General features: G+C 34.6%; 1 protein-coding gene across 4 annotated transcripts in view; it reads right to left on the bottom strand.

Moving 5' to 3' along the window:
• Positions 1-25,264, bottom strand: part of MYO6 (myosin VI) — a 100,213-nt gene that overhangs the window by 3,735 nt on the left and 71,214 nt on the right. For 2 of the 4 annotated variants that reach the window (XM_042830171.1, XM_042830162.1), the window contains exons 20-26: positions 24,376-24,469; positions 23,013-23,143; positions 22,832-22,909; positions 21,763-21,892; positions 20,861-20,951; positions 18,922-19,072; positions 17,947-18,174 (exon numbers count right to left, since the gene is read on the bottom strand). In XM_042830171.1, the coding sequence (XP_042686105.1) occupies positions 17,962-18,174; positions 18,922-19,072; positions 20,861-20,951; positions 21,763-21,892; positions 22,832-22,909; positions 23,013-23,143; positions 24,376-24,469 (888 nt within the window). In that variant the 3' untranslated portion in view covers positions 17,947-17,961. Of the gene's footprint in view, positions 1-1,339; positions 1,559-5,454; positions 5,587-7,075; positions 7,180-10,623; positions 10,663-11,097; positions 11,128-13,874; positions 14,036-17,520; positions 17,600-17,946; positions 18,175-18,921; positions 19,073-20,860; positions 20,952-21,762; positions 21,893-22,831; positions 22,910-23,012; positions 23,144-24,375; positions 24,470-25,264 lie in introns of those variants that run through there. The other 2 variants (XM_042830180.1, XM_042830186.1) reach the window with 2 other exon arrangements.

Raw genomic sequence — 25,264 nt, 5'->3', positions numbered from 1 at the left:
CTACAGGATGAATTTGTTTTGCACATACACACGGTTTTGCAGTCAACTGTTGTTATAGTTTTGTTTTTAAACAAAGTAAAGTGACTTGGAACTTAAGACTTGATCGAATTGCCTGTACCCTTAATCTGTCAGCCTCCCATGCTAAACAAACTGGAAGTACAGATGGTACTGCCCACATGGAATCCAATGAAGTGATGAGTGCAGTTCACCAGCTGTATTTTGATCTTATTTTTCATAGGTGATCCATTGAATGTGGTATTCATGACAGCACTGCTACTTTTAGATAAGGGCTTTGAAACTGAACAGACGAAAGCTGGTATAATTATAATTACATTAAAAATAATTAGTAGAAAACCAAGGAAGTTTGGTTGCTACTAAAGCATCAATTTGTAAAACTAAACAAATGGATTATGGCCTTCTCATCAGTTCTGAAGTCAAAGACAAGAACTCAAAACACTGAACTGTAAACCAACATTTTTTGCCCTTTGCATTATCCACCAGAAAAAGAAGATGCAAGAAAGCCAACAGTATCACAGGCTGCATTAAAAAAGCGTAACTGGAAACTTCAAGGAGGTGATTCTCCCTTGCTTCTATGCTCTTATAAGGCTCCACCTTGAGTACTGCATCCAGCACTGGGGCCCCACTGTAAGAAAGACATGGACCTTCTAGAGCAGGTCCAGAGGAAAGCTGTGAGGGTGACCAGAGGGCTGAAGCACTTCTCCTATGAAGATAGGATGATGCTTTGGGTTGGTTCAGCCAGGAGGAGGCGGTGGGGAAACCTATAGCAGCCTTCCAGTACCTAAAGGGACCTACAGGAAAGGTGGAGAGAGACTCTTTGTCAGGGAATATAGCAATAGGACAAGGGTTAATGGATTTAAACCAGAAGAGGGTAGATTTAGATTAGATAAAAGGAAAAATATGTTCACTATGAGGGCACTGGGATAGGTTGCTTAAGAGAAGCCATGGATGTCCCATCCCTAGAAGAGTTGAAGGCCAGGTTGGATGCAGCCCTAAGAACTGGATGGTCTTTAAGGTCACTTCCAACAGGTCTACAATTAACCATCCATTGCTACATCTAGCTTTTATTTCAAATATTTAAGATTAAATTCCGAATCTTTCATAGCAGGCAACACAAACATTGTAAAAGCACCAGCTACCACCTACATAATATTCCATGACATTTGGCCACCATCAACAGAAGTCACAGATCTTCAAATTCTGCCCAGACATGAACTGCTGATGAGGTTGCAACTAGGAAAACTTTCATCATCTGACTTTTTTTCTAAAATAAGTTGTCAACTCTGAAGCTTCCCAACTGAACTCTGCTTTTGATACCAACCAGCTACAAGGAGAATGGGTGCCTTGTCAGGATGAAGTTCCATCTGTCGAGCAATCCATGGCCCATCAAAATGTGCATACCACCAACCCTTCTTCTTGTTTTGGGGATCTTTATATTGGTCCATGGGACGGATGAAGGGAATGCGGAAGTAACGCTGTTGTCTATTTATTTCAATCTCCTGCTGCCTCATTGGTAGCTGAGCTGTTGGGTTCTGTTGAGCTATTACACAAAACAAAAGCAAAAAATAAGCAAGAAAAAATAATCAAACGAACATTAATGACTTGCTAAATTAGTTACCAAAACAAAACAAAACAAAAACGGGAAAGTCTCTCCGAATACAAGTCTCATCAAACCTAAAGCCTTGCCATCTCATATAACGTGCATTCTTCCAACTACTCTGACTACAGCACTAGTGAAGAAATGTTCATTTTAACTATTATACCTACATGTAAAACAATTGATCAGTGGCCTCAGGTAATTTTAGACAAAAGTAAATAAAATACCATATTCTGCTTTAAATTAGTATTGAAAGTATAAATTTCTATGTAAAATTTCTTACCAACGAGAAACATAAATCAGTAGCTGCTCCCGATCAGTCTATTTCTTTGTTAAATAAGGTCACTGTGCAAAACAGCATTTTCAGTTACAAGAACACAAAGCACCACTCAAAGACTTTTGACAAACAAGGGTGCGTAACACTGTTAGAAATCACTAATTTGTTAATAGAATTTGATAAATAACCACTTATTACACTAAATAGTCCTCAAAAACAACTGCCTAGACTGCTGCATACTGAACTCCAGATGCTTTCTTTTTCAAAGCAACTGGTTATATCTGTCCATTAAAGTCGACTGACTGAACTTCTCCAGGGAATAGGTTCTTGATAAACATTTGTCATGTGTGTTTTTGGAGTCACACACACTTATATTTCAGACTCAGGAGAAAAACTTTCTTTTGAACAAAAGCAAATAATCTACATTAATGTACCAATGGATCAACCTTCTTAATGTTATGTATACAATATAAATCGGTTTTAAATAGTAGATGCTCTTGTAAATAAGATCATTTCCTTCAATAACTGCTCCTGCAAAACGTTATTCATCACCTCTAATAATGCATTTTTATATTTAAGTACAGGACTGACAGACTACAAGTGTACCTCAAAATTAATTATATTACTTTCGTTTGAATCTGAGTATTTCTAAATGCAAAGAGTGGAATTTTGAACAGAAATGTATTATACAAATTATGCCCCCAATTTTGTTGCCCATGCCTACATAAACAAGAGTACAAAAATATATTTAATAGAATATATTTATATACTAAAACTGAAAAAGCACGTGTTTTATATGGGGATAGAGGCTATAGTACATAGCAAACTGTCTGAACATCTAACAATATCATTTGAACACCATACTAAAGATCAGTGCTTTAGTATTGTCAAACACTTTTTGTAATGTAACAGTATTTCCTAAGACTTATTTCTAACCCTTTGCATACTTAAATTCAAGAGGAAATCTAGAAGCTGGAAATGCTAAATAGCCAGTAACGAACTAACTTTCAGCACTATGGAAAGTAGCTCTTTACTCAAACAAAACCACCACCTGACAGTTAGTGTGCTAGGAAAACAGCTGTTATAATTAATTTGATTCCAGAGTTTTGCTACCAAAAAAAAATAAAAAAATAAAAAAAATAAAAATGCAGACAGTAAAAAATGCTATTTAAAAAAAAAATTCACTTATTTTGGAAAAAAAAATTGTTATCTCCTCAAGTAGCGTACATCACTCTCCCTTCTTATCATAGTTGAAATGGGAAAGGATCTCATAAAATAAACAGCAAAGTACATTAGTAAGTTATTACAATACCACATAATAACCAACAGTTGAATATAATTGCAAAATAGTTAAATAGCATTTTACTTGAACAATTAAATTCCACGTAGATGTGTAGCAAAACACTGGATTAAACAATGTTAGTACAGAGCTCTTGAGTGTTCCTAATCTTTAAAGTTAGCTTAAGTAACCACCTCCCCACTTACTTGAGTTGTTCAAAAATGGTGCAAAATCTGTAAACAAATATTACATGTTGAACAAAATACCGTAGTGCTGACCTTTTTAAATTACAGTTTCATTACCTTATTTTTCACCAATGATGATATTAGATAAACAGAAATTCTAACTAAAAAGGTATACGTTGAGCTATTTCTATTTATTTTCTGCTTACTGACATAAATAATGTCTCCTTTGTTCAAGTTTAATAGATATCTAATTGATTCTAGTTTCATCAAGATTTAATTTAGAAATTGATTACTTTGCCACACTGTATGAATACATCAATGCAGACTGCAACAAATGCCCTCAGAATTAACACAGTACTTGTAATTTTTCGTATTTCTGTTACAAAAAATAAAAAAATTAAAATTAAAAAAAATTAAAAACAAATTAATTCCCAGACTTCTGGGATGAGATGTGATGAGAATATAAATATCCCAAACTTTATTTGCGGAAGTCCTAAGATTTTCTGCTCTTTAAAATTTCCCATTAACAACATAACAGAAGAGTACTTACTACCCATTCAGTTCCAAATAAATTTCCCGAGTTGAAATTCAAAGCAACTTGCAACCTCATATACATACTGGAAATGCCTTTTCATAATGTTTTATTCATTAGCTTTCATAAGCACTTACAGCAGTATTACTACAAGAACCCAGCCTTTGATATGGTCTTTTCCAGAAGTTCAGATCTCCCCTCCTCTCTCTCCAGGGAACCAAAGTTCTCTGAAAAGCCCAGACTCTCAGGAAATACTCAAGTAATGCCTAGCTTACAAAATGAATCAAAAGAAAGGAAGTATTATTGTGTAATGACTGAACTGGGAATAAAGAGTGTAGCTGGGATCTACATTCCCCATGTTCCAAGACCAAGCTCTGTACCAGGGCTAATGGGACTCAAAAAACATCATCTCCTCATCTGCTATTTCCTCTTCTACTCCCACTGAAACCAAGATCAAAGGATGGGAAGAAAGACCTCGCTGAATTATTCTATCAATTTGTTGTATTTCTGTTCATTTCTTAGGTTCCTATTATAACAGATGATTGTTGGAAAAACAAAACCAAATCACTAGTACCAAATTTAAATCACTCCAGAAACTGGACACCTAATTTTCAGATTTGGCAGTTACACACATGTTAAATACTACATATTCTCACTGAATTTGAAAACCAGTCACTGACTTTCATTAGCACTTTGCTTTGGCAAATAAGCACCTATCTATGAAAAAAGCAAAACAACAGTAATATAAAAGCAGAAGCCATGCAATATTTGTCAACCTATAATCAAAAAATGCAGTATTTGTAGAATTCATGAAAGGAAAATGTAATTTTAAATATGTAAGGTTTAGAACAACTTAGATGAGGAAATAATTTGCTCCTTCTAAAAACTTCCCTAAGTGCCTATTCACATCTTAAGAAATGATAAAAGCGTGAGAAACCACCACGGTGTTTTGTTTTGTCTGGATCCTAAGTGTAATAGTACCATTACATAGAACAAGATTCCTTTCTATCTTGCTTTTTTTTTTCCTAGCCCCAGTAAACTACTCAGACTATTGGACTACTTATGACACACAGGACAGTGTTTAGAATCTCTAATCTACCCTTAAAGATAGTTCAGAATTATACCTAACAGTACTCTCACTGAAAGCAGTATTTTATCTACAAAGGTCAGAATTAGTGAAAACAATCTTCAAAACAAAGTCTCAAAAATCTCAAAATGCAAACTGGAGCTTCATAAATGGAAAATCTACCTTTAGTCTTGCACAGCACAGCAATGAATGTTTCACAAAAATGCCAGTAAATGCACTACCAAATCAAGAATTGTTTTTGATTTTTAACAAATGCGAGTTGTTATTGAGTACATATGTATTTTCATTTTCAGAAAGTATTCCATCTTCTGCAAAGTATTTGCCAGTTTCAAACTTTTCAAAATATTCACCCTAATTCAATATGAAAATACTCCTGGAAAACATCTCCTTCAACATAACAAAAGAAAATTATCTTAGAAACATTTCCTCTGGAATGCTTTCTCAAAAATTATTATAAACACAAAATTATCTCTTCTCACCATAGTCTGTGACTGATTTGGGAGCACGCTGTTCTGTTTCTGCATTGCGTTTCTTGTTCTTGGATTTCCAAGCATGATACACCTTTAGCCTTCGATGAAACTCTTCTCTGCAAGCCGCCAGTAGTTCAATATCTGTTTCAGAAGCAAGAAAGGAAGAGAGGAGTAAGAAAAAAATCAGAGGAATGATTCATGAAATGCTTTTCTGTATTGATTGGTACATCAATTTTTAGATCCGGCTATAGCATTACTGTATTATAATAGCAAGAAACTGAAATTTTGTGAGCTCTAACTATAAACGTAGCTAAAAGCTACATTTTCCACAACTAAGGATAATTTCTTAAAATACTTTCTTGGACAGCTTTTAATTAATGATATGGTATTAAACATATATACCTTGTTCTTTACAGGAACAGGGACCTAATCTTATGGCCTAGAAAGTCCCTTGCAGTGCTACATATCCTTTTGTCTTTAGAAATATGGCAGTGCTCAAAGTAGCTGTTTTACTGTGAGATTTGTAGCAGTGAAATGCTGCTGTTGTGATTTTTCATTTACTGAATTTTCCTGTTGACATTATTGCAAAAAAGCAGTGGAGAAGCAAAAAAAAATAAAATAAAATAAAAAAAAATAATAATAATAAAAAAAAAAATTCTTGAAATTTATTTCTGAAATTGAAAAAAATTTCTTTTTAGATTACATGTAGAAGTCTCTTCTGCTTTGACACCTGAATTCTTTGCCTACTTTATTAATGATATTTTAATTTTATTGAATTTCATGATACTAAAGACCGAACAATCACAAGAGTTCTTCATTAGTCATCTAAGAGGATCTGGACTGCATTCATTAAAGATAAATATACACTAGCACCACATTACTTTACTTTACATATTACATTACTGAACCTGCTATTCAGTTGAAACACATTACTGCAATTCTGCATATGTAAATACAGAGACACAAAATTTGGAGCTAACTTTGCGAGTTCAAATACAAATATAGAGGATGGATTTCTTTCTACATCCAGGGATTAATTCTCAGTCATCTTAAATCTCAGAAATTAACCAATACTTCCTATCAGAAGTAAGAAAAACTTTAAAATTTAATAAAGAAATAGCTCATATCTGTTTCTATCTTCATAAAATCGGAGAAAATGTAATTAATGTTACAATCACGGGCTTCACAAATTGTTGAACCTTTTCAAAAACAAAGAATAATTTGAATATTCAAGCCAAAAAGTATTTTAAACTGTGCTTTATACATTCTTTTTGCTAACAGAAAGAAAACATAAAAAAGAGTTGTTAGAACCCACAAATTCTAGATAAAGCCTAGTAAATATTCCCTTTTCTGAATTACATAAAAGAGAAATTATAAGAAATTATGACATATTTTATGGCCCAAACAGCTTAATATACATAAGATCAGTAAAAAGGGTAACAAAGCAGTTTCTGTTTCCACAGTATAGAGAGCAGCAAGCCAAATCTCTTTACAGAAACAAAATATTTTGAAATTAACTTGACATTAATTCAAACCTACATACCTTCATGACCAAGTCTTTATTATTGGATGTAACACCTTTCATACAACTACAATCTGACTTCTTTTTCTCTCAAATGAAAAAACCTACCACAAGATGTGTTGATGGTATCACGAAGCTCTGCATATTTCCATTTACTCAGGTCATGCTTCTTAGCACCAGCAGCAGCTTTTGTAGCTTGAACTGCAGGACCTCTACAATAACAAAAAAAAATAAATTAAAAAACAAGCAAGCATGTTTAAGTATAAATGTATTTTTTAAGGGACAGGTAAGTATAGAATAGGAGTTGCTACAACAGTAGGAACAGATCCCATGAGCAACACTGCTGCATTCTTGCAGTAGCAGGACTGATTCAGAAGGAAATTAAGAAATCACTTTCATGATGCTCGAAGTATTAAGAAAAAAGAGGAAGCATTTTTTTATGTACAAAATCTTTCTGTAAGAATAATCTGGTCAGCTGCCCAGAAATCAAGAGAAATTGCCATAAATATCTAGTGTTTATGCATAAGAAGACACATTCTACGCATCTGTATGTATGTACATCCCCGCTCATGTTCCTTGGTACTAGGTCAAGATGCAGAACACAGACACACATTAGCCATATGCATTTTCAGTTCCATTATAAAAACAGACAAGGAAGGAAAAATTCCTTATCTACTTTCTGAAGTCGACAAGAAGGCATAAAAAGCATTTGTGCTGCTGTTTAAGACTTGAAGTATAAACCTTTGTTCAAAAACCAGAAAAATATTCCATGCTTCTGACAGAAGTTTAATTTGAGAAATCAATTTAATTCTATACTTATTTTATTGCAACTATCCAAGAACAGCAATAGCTAGACTGCAGAGGGAAAAAAAAAAACATTATTTACAGAGACATTGAAGAATAAAAACCCCTCTTTGAAGAAACGCTGACCAGTATTAAAAGGCCCAAACAGAAACTGTTTCAAAGGCAAACGGTATCTGTCGCGTCAGTACAGCACAAGGAAGTCAACAGCATGTGAGAAACCATTACTAAAATTTCCAACTTCTTAGCAGTATGAATAAACCATCCATTGAACGAACAAACGTTACATGCATAGAAAAATAAACCTGAAATAGCCCATACCATTTTATCTTAAAAATGAGATAGGTAGGAGCGGAACGACACTCCTGTAGGAACAGCCCCATGGATTATAACAATACAAACCAAGATGGAAACACTACAGCTCTCAGTGAAGATCAGAACACTTGTGTCTGCTGTTGAATTCCTTGGTGTTTAACGTGATTTTACCAACCTCTACCAATGCCCATGAATAATAATATTAGGCAATTCCTTTTCAGGCTCTGAGGATACTCATTCAGAACACATTATTAAATCTTTAATGGAGCAGCAAAACCCCTGATGCAACATTTTAAGTTACAAATTTACAAGAAACAGTGGAAGCTACATCTCTTTAGTAAAATTCTGTTGGTGACACAGTATCTTTGTGGAGCTATTTTATTATTATAGCATTTACAAACCAATGAATATTATTTCAAGTTTATTTCTCTGTAAAATCTAAAGGCCTCTCATGAGAAACCACATTGGTCATGTGCTATATATTTATGCTGTATTTTTCCTTTTTAGTGAAGAGGATATAAATATATTGCCTGTGGAAGTTTTCTCTGTATAGATAGAGCAGTTCTGAAAAATAAATTGCATTTAAGTTTTATAGAATAAAACATCTGTTTAGCCATATGTTCTTCTTAATAGCAACTGAACCATCTCTTGAAACGTAATTAAAACTACAGAATCTTCGTGTTCATTGCAGCATCGGTTTAATTATGCCTGCTCACACTATTAATCTGAGTTAACACGCAGCTCCCAGTTTACACAAGAAGTTTGACTGAAAATCTACCACGTCTTTTTATCAGTACAGAGATAAGGGGCAATAACACTTCCTCATTCTCAGCACCATTCATGATTAATGTAAAAAAAAATCATTAAGCAGACAATTCCTTTCAAAATATGTGTTTTAATATTTTGTTATGGCCAGTAGGCCAAAACATTAAAGCATTGCTACTAAATGCCATTTCCACTACCTGGCGTCTAACCTTGATGAACAAAGGATTTGACAAATCCTGAGGATTTTCCTTTTTTAGCAACACTACCCACCACTCTAAGTGTTTGCAACACAATTTAGAGCAGCAGAACGAGGCCATAAGATCTCTGGTTAAAGCAGCAATCTTTAAGAATGCTAATCCAATTGAGTGGCTTAGCTTCCCCATTACAGTACTACCTTGCACTCTGCAGATCAATGTGGTGTTCTGCATGACTTTACATGTAACAGTTTGTCAGTAAGAGGAAAATCATGCTTGACAGTCACTCTTCACCACTCAAGCTGACATTACGTATCATAAACAGCATTTGTAGATTTCATCATAGAATCTCAAGTCAAAAGTTTTGAGTACGTGAATAGGAAAAAAAAAAAAAAAAAAAAAAAAAAAAAAAAACCACCATTAACCCAAATAAGCATGCAGAAAGCACTGCAATTTTAATTCAACCATAACACAATGCCTCTGATCTGGTCAAAGTTTCGAGATTGTTTTGCATATTAAGGTTTGGCCATCATCACTGGAACTGCGCCCATACATGCAATACAATCTCTCCCTCTAAATTTGCAGTCTAACAATTAAATGCAGCACTGTTTACACCCATTCAAAAAAGAACACCACAAGAAATTAATTTAGATGGCAGCTGCTTTCACAGTTATCAACATTATGGCTACACATTGTGTAAACTACTAGTCATAGTGGTTGGCGACCCTGCGCATGGCAGGAGGGTTGAAACTAGATGATCATTATGGTCCTTTTCAGCTCAGGCCATTCTGTGATTCTATGCTTAGTCAATCTTATCTTCAGACTATGCATACATAGCATTCTGCTTTGGTTTACAACTCCAAATATTTTTATTTCTGATGTAAAACATCAGGCAAGTAATGACAGAAGATACTGTTTTTATCCCCACAATCCATCAAACACTTAACTGCCCTCTAATACAGAGGTCATTAAAACCATTCTAACACTTGCAACTATTAGACTGTTGCAGTACAATTGTATTTAGATCTAAACCTACATCCTTCCCTTACTCCTGCATTGTACATAAACCCTTGTACTACCATCCAAGAAATCTCAGAAGATTTTGTTTACATGTCTTAGGAGAGTTTTAATATACTTTCAACAACACAATTTTCTCATCTGGTTTTATTTGAATTAAAATATAGGTGGAATATTTTCAATTAAATTAAGTTATATTAACTTCAAGTAATTTAATTTAACAATTTGCAGAAATTCTTCTTTTGAAGATGCAGAGCCTAGTATTTTATTATTATCATAAGAGCAGTGATAAGAGATCTGAATGAACCTTTCAAAATTATACAAAATACAAGGGTACTGAAACTTTTTTATAATTGTTATTTATATAATCAAGTAAATTAGCATCTAAAAATTACTGAAAGATCAGGATTGTTAATAAAAAAGGTGTTGATAAAGGAAACTTATCTGAAACAACTTGTTTACTTATCTGCGTAACACCTAAAAACATATTCATTATTTTTTAACACATTTCACATATGATTTCTTTCCATTAGATGATTTATTCATTATTTTCTTCTCACCTACCTAGACAACATTTCTGACATTTCTTTGGCCATTTGTTCCCTATAAAAAAATTGACATATAAGCATAAACCAAATATATTAAAATAAAAAAGCCTTATTAACTGTGATAGTCTTTGCCAACCAAGCCAAAGTTGATTCAAACACAGAAAATAAACAGTAATTTATTTTATAATATCCATTCTAATGCATAACACACACATGATTCTTTGTTAAGAGCAAATTAATCATATAAGGCTGTGAAAAAATGGCTGTATGTGGAAAAAAATTACAGTAATTATGATCTTTAAATAGATGTTAGGTTATTAACATGTTTATTAGACAATTAGGGGATACGTTGATTTAAAGTTTACAGATGCATTCTAATGAAGATTATTACAAGGTATTAGTAAACAGGAAGACTAGATCAATTTCTTTTGAATTAATTACTGTTACTTTTGTTCTGTTAAAGTATTCAAATGGAGAAAAAGTGCCATACGCAGTCATTTGCAGCTTTGTTCCATTGGCTCTGCAAACAGAAGATACTTTTGTTAGCCTTAGTTATCTTTCTAAGAATCTGAAGCAGGAAGAGGTGGGCCATGGTAGACACTCCCATAATTTATCATCTTTTCTTCTTTTTTTCTTTAGCATTGTTTTATGTTTTATCGTTTTATTTAAAAAAAAAAAATTACGAGACATACTACTTATTCATTTTATGTCTGGATAAACACATTACAAGAAATAACAACAATCCTTATTTAGCCGGAAAGACGACAGTTTCTTCATGCAAGCTGTGAAAAGCACTGCACCTACCTGCCACGGTGAAGATGCCCTCCCACACTTACAGAAAAGTGATAGCGTTAGATATGCTACAAATCAACAATTATTTGGACAGTTGGGACAATTCACACAGAATAGATATATTCACATGATCTTCTGTGAAGCAAACTTTTTTTGGTGCTTTGTGTTATGCGTGTTTCACTAAGTGACATAACTCAAAATGCACTGCACAGATGAAATCAGGTCCCTAATTGATTTTTATCCAAATGCCAAACACTTAACGTAAGCTTCATTAATGTGCAGCAAACCCCTTGTAGACATATTTGCAAACTGTGGATGAATAATAAAAATGGGTGGAGCTAGGAGAAGTCCAGCACACTCAGTAAAGAATAAAAAGCTGAGTCTGCTGTCCTAACAAACCACAATTCTTTAAGAGGAATCAGTCAGTATATTTCTAAAAGAAACTACTAATACTTTTGAACTTGTAAATATCTATGAAAAAAAGTGTTGAGAAGAAAAAAAGAAGGAAGGCAGAGACTACCCATTTTCAACCATGCCAACACATAAGTGTCACAGGTCCTTTAAAAAATGAGGAAAGTGCAGATGTACCTTCCAACTTGTACACAGATGTCACCTTCCTCTTATTAATTTTACACTATCAGTAGCACAACACTGAAGGAAATAATCTTTTCCTCATGCCAATGTGTAAAGCTGGAATGACTATTTTAATTTTATTTTTTACTTAAAAAATGGTGCGAAGCCACTGCAGAGCCTGTACACTGCATGAGTTCAGTATGCAGTAATACACTCTGCACCTCACTCTCCTGAGATTTAAAAGGAAAAGGAAATGCACACACATAAAAGTCACCGTGACTTCAATGTATCCTGTAGTAGTATGTCTCTAATCCAGAAGATGCCTGAACGCAAGCTTCTTAGACTCCAGTAAAATGTTAAGTGATATCAGTTAAAATAAGTCCTGAGGATTTAAGTTTAAATGATTAAATTGTACGTTTGACTCAAACCAATGAAGAGATTTGATTTCAGAAAGGCATGCCCACACAGATAAAAGGAAAATTCACACAGGTAGAAAAGTGTCTAGTACTTTTTGTTTTTGTTAATAGATTTATACCTAATCTTGCTCAAGAAAGGATTTACACTGCTAAGTTAATTTGCTCAGACCATTCTGTACTTTCTCATCATTTCAAAGTCTCAGACCACTACACAGTAGAGAGAAAGCAGCAGTTTCAGGTATCAATATGATTAGTCTACCAGCCATTCCTGGATTTCACAACACAAATGGCTAGCACCACCTGTAAGCAGAAGGAAATACTGTGGCAGATGAGGCTTCACTGACCTCAAAAAATTACTGAATTCTCTGAGCCCTTCTTAACCAATCCCTCCCTTCTTCCACCTTTGAGAGAAATTTGCCAAGTTGTAACACTGTATGATTTCAGGTTTACTTTCATGGGCAAAGCTTGAAAATATCCAGAATGCTGTCTGGGAATCATTTAATCTGGATATTCAATTGAGCTTATTAAAGTCATGTCTGAGACAATATGATAGCAGCTGTAAAAAATCTGAGGACAAAACCACAGTAATTTGAGCCAAGGTGTCTACAAATTAACATCATACAAAACAAAAAAGCCCTATCTAGGTATGACACATAGGCATACAACTATTAAAAGTACACATCTAAATGAAATTTGATTAGCAAAGAGAACAAATCTAGGAGCCTGAAATTTCTTACACAACTTTCTTTCAACTACAACAAACCAACAAAGGTGGTCACATCACTAAGCGAGTGACATGATCACGTTGGTAGGTTCTACATACAATTTGACCAATCAGTATCATTTTTATTGAATCTTTGCACCAAATTCTCACATACATTTGCTGGCTACAAAGCTTCTTCAGAAGGCAAGAGATATCTTGCTTTGCAGGCAGTGTGGATTTGTACATATGGATTCCTACGACACACCCAAAAATTCAAACAGAAGACATTTAATTTTCAAATCCACCCAAATTACATATATGCAATCTGCTTTAAAAAAAAACAACCAACCAAAAAAACCACTTACCAGACAAGACATAGAAATAACTATTATTTCTGCCTTCAAAGAGGGCTTCTTGTTAAAATAAATTTAAAAAAAGAAAATGAAGCAAAATAAAACACACAGATTCATAATATACTATTGGAACTAAATGTACTAAAAAGAGTACAGTATTACCACTTACCACTGAAGAAATTCCATTCCCTCCTTTAAATGGCTCATAAAAATCATAACTTAAAATGGTTGCCATTCTTGCCAAAAGTCAAGAAATAAGAGAAAACTGCATTTCTATTCAGAAACACCTACTAAATTACTGATATAGCAGTAAGCAAAACAGAGAAGCTCTTTAACTAGTACAAAAATATATAAAATAAGCAAGAGCTTAGTATTCTCCAAAGGATGAGGCCAGTGAGAAGAAAAGAAATTTAAGTACTGAATTCCATACCTGCACAATCCTACATCAAGCTTTGTCTCTTCAGTGCTGAGTTCTGCTCCAGTTTGGGCAATTCTCATTGCAAGTTCACGATCACGACGTTCCTGTTCAAGAATTGCCTGGTGCTGGGTTTCCTCTTCTCGTTCTCTAGCTAGCTGAGCCTCAATTTCAGCCTGTATCATGAAAACATATAAAAACATACATTGAATCTCATCAAATCAAAACACTACATAAGCAAATGAATAGTAAAAATACACCTAGCATATTCACAGCTTTAACAGATACTAAATTTAGTGAATTAATGGTGTTAACAGTATTGGTATTTTTGCTTGACTCAAGAAAAACAACAGCTACAGACTGCTATCCAGATTCTCATAAAATTTATCAAATCATTAATGTAATATCTATTCAGATTGAAGTGCCAAAAAACATTCTTTATTTAGAAAAACATCACAGCCTTAAAAAAATATATTTTATTACAAAATATACTTAAAATTTGTCTATAATTTATAATCATTAAAACTCTTATGATACAGAGCCCCATATTTCTTCTTCACATCACTAATACCATAATCCCTTGATATCCTGCACTTAACACTGTAAGACATTGCAACAGGTACTGCTTTGCACATAGGTCTGGGAAAGACCTATTTTGAAAAGAGATGAACACTGGAATCCTCTGTGGACTTGGTCTGGGTTTGAATTTAAATGAACTGCCAAATTTCTACTTACTGAGGTGGAAAAATAATTCAAATATAACACCGCTGCAGAACAAAGCTGCAATTCCAGCTTACCATCTTTATTTAACAAAGGGTCTTGCACACATAATAAGAAAATGTGGACCATTCAATTCCAAGTTCTAAACGTCACCTATGCCAACTGCTAGTTGTGCCCTCGTTGGTGTACGTTAATTTTGCCTTTCTTGGCATAAAGTCAACACAGGACACAAAGTCACTTCCCCCTCAGCATCACAAATTTGCACCAGAAAAGGAGTACAGCAACACCAGTAACTTTTTGCTACGAAAAAACATTATCTGATAGTAACTACCACAAGAAGGAAAGATAATGAATAATTAACTATGTAGAAGAAAGAAATGCCCTACTGGATAGTATGTCTGCTTACTATCCGAATGCAACATTAAGTGTAAATTACATTCTGTAAATATCCACAACTCAGAAACAGAAACACAAATAAAGACTGTGATCAAAGTGCTGGCAGACCAGACTTTTAAACTTTCTGCCAGGAGTCCTGTTTGCTTCCTGAGTGGACACATCCTTTACATTTCAAGACTAGCTAAACAGCAGCTTATTCCCTTTTTACATTTAACTTCTAAAAGCCAGATTTGCTTGCCTACTATTCCAGTACTGGTGACAGACACAGCCACACAGCAAAGACCCATTTTTCATCTGTTAGGCTGTAGTGCTGGTGGTAGTTCTAGACACATGCTCATCAGGAATGATGGTGAAGACGCAGAAACGTGGCAAGGGTATGCAGAAACCAGGAGGATAAGCAGCACTTGGCTAACTCTAAGTGTAACGAAATAAAGAAAAGGAGAAAAATCCTGTTTCTGATTAATCACAGACAGGACTTAAACGCGGCTGTATTCACCAGCAACCACTGCCCTGTGCTTGTTGCAGTAGCCACAAAAGGAAAGCTTTCTTTCTGAAACTCCCCCCTGCTCAGGTTGCCAGTGGAATCTTTAAGGAAAACAAGGAGATCAGGGTTCTGACACAACTCAGAATGAGAGTTCATGATATCAAGGATAAGTCAGAAGAGTCAGGAATTAAGGCAGATGGAGAAGGAGCAGGATTTGAACTGCACACATCTTACACAAAAGTAGCTGAAAGGCTACTTGTAGCCTCTCACTACTACCAGTATTATGAAAACGTTTACAGGTAAGCTGACACTGAACATAGCCTCAGTCCACCAGTGACTTCTAGTTTAAAAATAAAAAATAAAAAAAGTACTTGGCATGCAACATCTGCAAAAATTCATAACTCCACACTACAGTTCTGTAGTGTTATGTATTTTTAACTTAAAAGGAAAATAATTTTTAAAGTCATTTAAAAACAAGTACACCTCCAGTCCAGTATAGCTGAACTTGCATGTAGACTAGAACCAGGTGTTTTTTCTCAGGATGTTCTAATCATGATTTTCTCTTATGCTTACTATCAAAGCAAATGACTAGATAGTGAAAGCTTTAACTGCTTACAGAATTTCCCTCATAAAGATAAAATGATAAGAACCATTAGGACAAGTTTTGTAACATGCTATAAGTCCAAATTCCTAGACTTTGCTGTCATATTATCATGCAAGAATTCTGTGCAGTTTTGTGCAGTACTTTTGAGTACTATGCAGTAAATAATCCCAGTCATTTCTATGCATAACATTTTCTTTGATTGTCATTTTCTTAGCAGTTTTCACCGATTTGGGCAGACATCTTGTCTTACTCCAGAACAGCAACCAGAATATGTTACTAGTTTCAACTCTAGAATACTTAGAGCTGGCCTAACATATATGGTAAATGTTCACCTTTCTTCTCTTTTCCTCTACCACAAGCACATTGCAGCTAAGGCCTAGTTGAAAGGTTATTTCTCTACAATAAGCACATGCTTCCTCTCTTGAAATGTTCGCACTAGAAGCTGAGCAGTATTAAGCTGCTTGAAGGCTTTCAATTAAAAAAAAAAATCCATATTCTTTAAGGAATTATGATGATTACTCATATCCCAAGTCACAAGAATGTAGCACATGATGTACCACAATCAGTAGCTGAATGCATATCATTACACAATACTACTGTGAACAGAAAACATATGAGTAACAAACGATAAACAAAATGAATTCAATTTTAGCAACAACCACCCAAAAGAGAGACCAAAGAGTGACCTAAATGGTAAGGTTAAAGAACATTGCTAACACCTCTTCTTCCTGAACTCAACACCTTCCCCTGATTGTCATGAGCTTTCAAAGATAATCAAAAGTAGCTTTGAAGTGACATTGGTCTGCTCCTTCAGCACTCACAGGCACATCCTATCAGGTCTTTTGGACATACATGAGTCCAGCTTCAACGTTCCCTAATCTGAATTTTATTTAATTGCTGCAGGTTTCTGAAGAAGATTCAGGGACCTAGAACTCCTGAAGGATAATCTTATAGATTTAAGCTCTTTTTTTTTTTTTTTTTAAGCTTTATTTTATTCTCCTCATTATTACAATTGTAAGACGCCACACAAATTTTTCTCACCACTCATTGTGCTCTCTATTCCCATTCAACCATGTCAGCACACACTATCAAAAGAATTTTAGTAATAGTAAACTTTTAAATATTATCCTTCTGACCTTCTCTTATGTCTCAGAGAAAATATACGTGCTTAATACAAACATTTCCCAAGCAGAAGCTTCTTTATGGGTCTCATCACATACACATTCTTTCTTATCTGAAAACTGAATTTAGATTATGTATTTTTCCTCTTGTAGCTATAATTCCGTTATTGCACTACTTGTAGACAGATTATATTCGGTGTATCAAATACAACACTGCTGTATAATTTTGAGACCTATTTATAAAATAATGCCATTAGACTCAGAGGAAATTGTAAGCTGTGAAAAAGATTTAAAAACAAAAGAAACAAATCAACAAAACCACAGCTAAAACATTACCTGAATACGCTTTTCTTCCTCTTCCCTCTTTTTCCTTTCTTCTTCTTCCTGTTTTCTCTTTGCTTCAATCTCAGATTTCCTATTAGAAAAGAGAAAGAGGAAATAAAAACTTTTAGTAAGTCATTAAAAAAATGCAAGCAAACAAGTAGTATCAAAGCATCCCCCATAAATTTAAATGACAATCCAAAGACTGTACAGTTATGACAAGACCTGTATTTAAGTCAAGGACTTTTGCAAGTCCATCTGTATTATTGCTGCATCATAAAATCTTCTAAATACTTTATTCTGACTACACTTAACTTAAAAAATTGCTGGGAGAGGAAATACTTTAACAATGAATAGCACACTACACACACAATTCAAGCAACTCTCTTTAAGTAATAATAAAAATAACCTGAGCTTTTCCTATTCTTATTCTAAAAGCAACAACTTATTCAGTACTCACAGACGCCTTTCTTCTTCTTCCTTCCTTCTCCTTTGCTCTTCCTCTTCACGTCTCTTTCTTTCTTTTTCCATTTCCTCCTGGATGCGTCGTAACCTCTCTGCTTCTTCCTCTTGCTGTTTTTTCTTTTGCAGTGCACTCAGAAGCTGCTCTGAGCTTCTAACTAAAGCATCATATTCTTTCATTATTTGTTCCCTAGTCATCATTGTGGTCTGCAAAATGATAATAACAAGAGGCAATAATATTCCTTTGCATTTGTCATTTGTAATTCACTTTAAAAAATATGTGTATTTAAATATTACATTTGAGAAATGAAAAGTTTTGAGTTACACATGTACTATACAACCATTCCCCCTTGTCCTATCACAATCCACCCTAGTAAACAGCCGTTCCCCCTCTTGTTCATATGCTCCCTTCAAGTACTGGAAGGCCACAATGAGGTCTCCCCAGAGCCTTCTCTTCTCCAAGCTAAACAAGCCCTGTTCCCTCAACCCTTCTCCATAGGAGAAGTGCTCCAGCCCTCTGATCACTTTGTCTGTGAGTTTTGCTGGTAAGAGAATATAGAAGCAAATTCAACAAACTAAATTCCATTTACAACCAAGTCTGAAAGAACTCGTCACTGAAATATAAACCTCCTCATTCTGTGATGTTTTTAGGTTTCCCTCCTGATTAATAATAAAAGCAATACGTAAATTACTAACAACACCCATCTCACAAGATCAACATAAATTCATACTTTAAATTTTCCAATGGCGATTTTGAAACACAGATAACAGTGATAACATCCACAATTACTTCAGTAACATTCATAAATAATTTAAACAGGATTTAGTAGTTTTTACTGTCCCCGAAAAAAAGATATTTCTACATTTAAATGTCTTTCCTGTAAAAAAATTGAATACTTTGACCTTTTAAATTAAGTTCTCAGAAGATTTCTGTTTTCCTGATAAATATCATACCTTAATTTTGGTCATTGAAGCATCAATTGAATACTCCAGCTCCTTGATCTGCTTGCTTGTCTCTGCCTTCCCCTCTTTCAGAGCACTTACTACTTCATTAAACTTATCAAGTCTCTTTTTCAGCGTACGGACCTTTATCAGACCATCAATGCTGTGAAAGTAAGGAAGTTTATTTGAGATGTTTTCACAAGTCTGTATTTCTAACACTACCACTACCATTCAACATTAAAGAGGTAAACAGGAAGACAAGTTATGCTTTCAGATAGAGTACACCACCTTGAAATGCAAACATTATCAACATGAACTAACTGAACAGCAAAGGAGCCTTTTACTAACAATCATCATTAATATCAATTATCAGTGACCAGGTCTTTAAGCATATGGGAAAACTGATTTTTTTTTATTGCAAGAATCAGTGGTTGGGTTTTTTGTTTTTGTTTGTTTATTTGTTCCATTTTTGGGTTTCTTCTTCATTTTTATTTTTTTCCCTTTTTTTTATTTTATAGGAATATTTTATAGGAAATCCTAATAAAGAACAGAGAGCCAGATCTCTATCAAAGAGAAAAAGGTGTCAGCAATGCTTAATGACTACTTTTTTTTTTCCCCCATCAATATTCCATGCAATCAGATTACAGCTAATGAAATTATTTGATTTAAAGAAGAGGCAGAATAGAACACAATTATTATGATAAACATATATATATATATATATATATATATATATGTACCTATAAAGGAAGGTATTTATGAGTAAAGGGCAAAAATTCATGAGTTTAAATTGCAGTTAGAGAGACTTAACTAAGTACTCCCAATAATTACACTTCCATGAAAGGATTTTATGAACAGAACCAAACAAATATCTCTTAAGAAATCCTCAGATTTACAGAATCATACAGCCATAATATGGCTTGAGTTGGAAACACCATCTAGTTCCAACCCCCTGTAATAGACAATGACAGCAACCACCAGGTCAGGCTGCCCAGGGCCACATTCAACCTGGCCTTGAGTGCCTCCAGAGATGGGGCACCCACAGCTTCTCTGGGCAGCTGTGACAGGGCCTCATTACAAAAAAAATGAAGTCTTTCTTATTTCTGATTTTGGCTATGAAGTCACTTAGGCTATTCATCCTTGACAAAGACAGGTAGAACAGAGCATCTCTCAGAGTCTCCTTCCGTCATACTTGACGTCATTCTAGGGCTTCAGATACAGTTAGTCATGTATAGTACACCTCTGTACTCGTTTCAGTTGGGACACAGTTAATTTTCTTCACAGTGTCTGGTACAATGCTGTGTTTTGGTATAGGGAAAAATGCAATGTTGGTGACACACCAGTGTGTTAATTGTTGCTGAGCAGTGCTGAACAAAGCCAAGGTCACTTCAGTTTTTCAGCTTTTGGTAATGTCCTGCTAGTGCGGGGAACTTGGAGGCATAAGGAGCTGAGAGGGGACAGAACCAGGACAGTTGATCTAATCTGGCCAAAAGGATATTCTATATCATATAACATCATGTAAAATAAATGTTTAAAAATTGAGGGGAATTGGCCTGGAGGACAGCTGCTGCTCAAGAGCTGGCTGGACATTAATCAGCAGGCAGTCAGCAATTGCACTGTGCATTCTACTTTTTAAAAAAAAATATGTGTGTGTATATACATACATATTACATATATATATATACATATATATACACACATATTTATATATATAAACTGTTATTTTTCCCTTCTTCATTTTCTGTCTCAGTAAATAGTTTTTATCTCAACTCATGAATCCCTCTTTCTTGTTTTTCCCAATTCTCTCCTCCATTCCACTGGGATTGTGGAGTGGGCAAATGAATGTGTGGTGCTTAGATACTTGCTGGGTTAAACCACAACAATCTCTTTTTTACATTCATAAAAATGTATTAAAGTATCCATTTTCTTCAACCCAGGAATATCCTCTTACCGTGGTTTGTGTTTTCTCTTGCAAAGCCACATACGAATAGTCTTTTGTATTTTGATGCAGGCACTAGCTCGGTATTTTATCTTATTTTTCACTGTAAACACACAAGAGATACTGAGTCTCAATGGTTTAAATAATTTAACACAACTCCTATATTCCTCATATACTTGTAGCTACAGTATGTAGACTACATGTACTTTGAGAGCCAGGTCAAATACATAAAACACAGCAGACAACAGAATTCACAATCCTGAATGAGGAGCCCCATAAGGGCTCCCACAGTAATAATTCAGCATAAAAGAAAAAAAAATCCCCAAATAAAATCATTACCACCACCAATCTTTATTTCTCACTGTTTTAGTTCTACTCCTCACCAGAAGCTGAGCAGGCCAAGCACTTACAAACTACCTGTCAGTAGTGCTGGGCACTTACTTGCTTTATTGACAGTATTTGCACAAGTGGAGATGTTTGCTCCATTATGCATGTCAGTGCTTCCAAGCCTGCAGCTTTTGTCTAGAGGTAACCTTTATGCAGGTGCCTTCCAGATTGTCAGCTGGGAGTACAGCTATTGCTCTTTCCAGCTGATATAAAAGTCTCTTCGTCCACAAGTCCTGTGACTGCTAGCTACTTCTGAGCAGGTGTTTACCCATACATTAGTGAGCACCCAAGCATATCAGATACCAGAGATTAGAGGATGCAACCCACCACTACTTTTACAAACCTTTGCTTGAAGCCCTTATACGTCCCAGCACGTAGGATACAAAATCTCATCAGCCTTGAAAGCAAATTAGTCAGACCTCAGTACAGAAGCACCTGCCATACATGCTCTTGGCCACATTTAATGGAGGTTATAATTGCTTTGTTATATTTTCAACAAATACTTTAGTTCAACATAAAATACATACGTTTAATCACTGAGAGAGAACACCATTGAACTTTTTTCCAGCGACTGCAGATGAGCCAGTGATTCACTCTTTTAACTAGCTCTGCTAAGTGATCTGGATCAGACTTCATTATCTGATCAAACTCTGCAAACTAAATACAAAACCAGTTTTACAAATGAGGAGAACAGAGAGTGTTACATATTATTACTAAAGAGCACATTGAATTCAAATGGTAACATATTTTTAACATCACCATTATATTAGCTATCAATTAATTCAAGAGTGTGCATGTCTGGCATCTTTAACGACAACAGGAATAAGTACTGCTTTGTTTTTAATTCATCTGCTACACTGCATTTTACAATATATATATTATTATATATTTTATATTAATTAATATAATATATTAATTATATTAATTAATCGTCATTAAAAATATTTATTGCTTAATTTTTAAAAAATAATTTGTTTATCCACTTCCTGAATACTTACTCTGACCTTCCACATCTACAAGACACCTGTAACTCTGTAATGTGGGGGAAAGCACTTCCCAGTTTTTAATTTTTGTGAGTCCAACTAAAGTCAATCTTTTCTGAAAGTCCTGCTCTTCTACTTTTTCACATTTATCAGACAATGAGGGCATTCTTCTAGGACTACGATAGTTTTTCCTTTCTATTTAAAATAGCTTTCTACTTCTTTCTCTGCACAGAAGCAGCAATGCTCAGAATCATATCTCATCTACAATGATTTTAGTAGAAAATATTATTCATTTGCTCTGATTTCCTCTTTAAATATTCAACAAAATGATCTTAAGTGACTGGTACAGCATCTGGGCAACGTGTGGCATATAATCATTGCTTCAGGAATACAGCAGCATTAGCAACGATACTATGAAATCAACTTCTAGTAACATTAGTGCTGATTTTTTTGAACAGATTTATGAATAGTGTTTATGAACAACCCTCGGCAAACTTATTTTAGTTGGTCAAGCTTTCAGCAGGGCACTGAATAACACCACCTCTAGAAGTTCCTCCCTTCCCATCCAAATTATTCTACAATTCATATCCAAGTAGTACAAGAGAAACCTTACCTTGCCAGGTCTAAAAAACACCTTGGTTAACCCAAATTTGTAATCAATTTCATTCAGTCCCAAAGCTTTAAATAGTGCCTGAAAAACAGCAAACAGGTTGGTATTTTGCCTCCTTCAAGATAACACAACAGTATATTTTCAATCTTAAGTAATAGCAAAGAAGAATTAATTTCTCTCTTACCTTGCAAAAGAGTCTGGGATCCAGTCGCGCCAATTTTTCAGGCAAATATTTCTTGTACATATTATATAGTTCATGAAATGAAGCTCGTGAAGGGAAACCACCTTGCATCAAATCCAGAACAGACACCATTCCTAAATACATAGAAACACGTGCACAAAAGTGAGCATCAGTAAAACGGAGAGACTGTTCAGAGACGCAAACAAAAATTTCAGCTGGGACTCAATTTAGCCTCTGACATACAATCATTCACAAGAAGTTAACACTGAACACGTGAGTAGAGTCTGAACAACCTCTCCCTATCTGAGATGTAAGCAACATCCTGTCATAGAGAGCATTATTTTTTTCCTGGTCATTCTTCCTTTTTAGCAGACTTGGCATTTTATAATTCATTTTTTAAGAAAGAAAGAAATGACGCCCAACCAGGCTTTTATTTTTAGCACACAAATGATATTTTTGAGATGTGGTACAGATACAGTGTAAAATGCAAATGCTGTGCAAGGACATTTTGTGCTCTTGCATTACTAGTTATCAGCTGGTAAGATGCAGTTTTAATGATCCAAATCCTGTTACTACATTTTAGCTGTACCTACCTAGAGCATCAGTAAAGCATAGACACAAAGTGAAAAAAAGCTCCAAATCACTTCAAGCAGCACAGGCTATACCAGGTTTTGTCCACTGCTTCATAATTCTAGCAATGGAATTTACATGGACACATACGTGGAAAAATGGACTTGTAAGGCTGTTGTAAAAAACTGCAAGGAGAAGAGAGTTTTTTGGGTTTTTTTTTTCTGACAAGTGTTATTAACCTGAAGAAATCCACTGATGAATACTGTACGTGGAATTCTAACTGCTGAAAAATTGTTAAGCTTTTGTGCTGGTAATACGTGGGCTAGTCAAAATACCAGCTGCAGAACCTGGAAACATCTCAACTTCAGAAAGACAAAAAAAAAAAAAATTGAACTCAAGCCACTATATATACAAAAATACAGAAAAGAGGAAAAATAAATATTGAAAGTACTTTTGTCAAAAACCACCCTACGGAGAACAGCAATATCAGCACTTTTAATTCCTAAATAATCTTTGGGAAAGCTAATTAAAATCAATGGAAAAAAACAGTTGATGGACATTAGAGTGACTTTCCTTACAAAGATCAGACATTACAGCTGCTAAGATCAATTTCCTCTGGATGTTATTGACAAAAAAAGAACAAATTGCAGCACATCTAAATAACTGTTCATGTGGTTATAAACAAGCTACCTTCTAGAAATCAACTATAAAGCGAGGAAATAGAGCTTCCATCTCATATATTTCAAATTTTGGTCAATCTATAATGTCCAAATTAATAAACAGAGGAAAATGCTACCTGAACACTGAAGCTGGGAGAGGATCTGTCCTCCTTCAAAATGGTGACTTGTCATCTTTAAATTAGGTTTGATGCAGCGAATAAAGCTAGATCCCTGTTATCAAAACAAGAAGTTAGCAAAATCTAACATTTTGAAACCTGAAATAAGTTAGTCATTTAAGAATTACTGGGGGGTGGTGGAAAGGAAAGAAATGAAATAATGGTCTTCTAAAAAGAAACTGACATTCTTTTACTCTCACATATCTTTTTGACAGTCTAGCCTTAGTCTTAACTTAACAAACTTTCGAGCTTTCATTTGACTGCTTTTCTTACCACTAGTACAATTCAGGATGTAGCAGCCCAGATTCTGCTGCACTTCTTATCTTCTCCACAGCAATATCACCTAAACACCTCAGTTTTCCAGAGATCACATGCTACCACGCTGTAATCATGCCAGGTGAACCTGACCTTCCTTTCTCGTAAATTTCAGTTCTTACAATTTCTTTAGGCTCATTCCTTTGCTCTCCCTTCCTGCACATTGTTCCCATCTGCTCTTACAAGTACCACCTCCATAATTTTGACCATTGCTTTCTCTGATCATTTATAGTCATTCTCTCTTTAAGGAAGGGTGAAATAAGGCATTCTAGTTATAATTGCTTTAATGCAGTCTGGAAACAGAAAGTAATAATTTATTGTCTATCTTCTAAACAAAAATCTCTAAATATTTTGCAAATTATTCATCAATGATTAAATGATTCATCAATGGAGGGAAATTAAACTGAGAAAAATGGAGACTGCAGCTCAGGCAGTTTCAATGTGTTATTTATTTATTTATTTTTACCTATGTTGTATAATTTCCATTCTACATCTTTTTTTTTTTTTTTTTTTTTTTTTTTTTTTTTTTTTTTTT

This window comes from Centrocercus urophasianus, unplaced genomic scaffold (genome assembly GCF_019232065.1).
Source record: "Centrocercus urophasianus isolate 14NV4802_14NV808 unplaced genomic scaffold, USGS_Curo_1.0 seq_10, whole genome shotgun sequence".
NCBI lineage: Eukaryota > Metazoa > Chordata > Aves > Galliformes > Phasianidae > Centrocercus > Centrocercus urophasianus.
The sequence above is the reverse complement of the archived record's forward strand: the minus strand, read 5'-3'. Positions and strand labels throughout refer to the sequence as shown.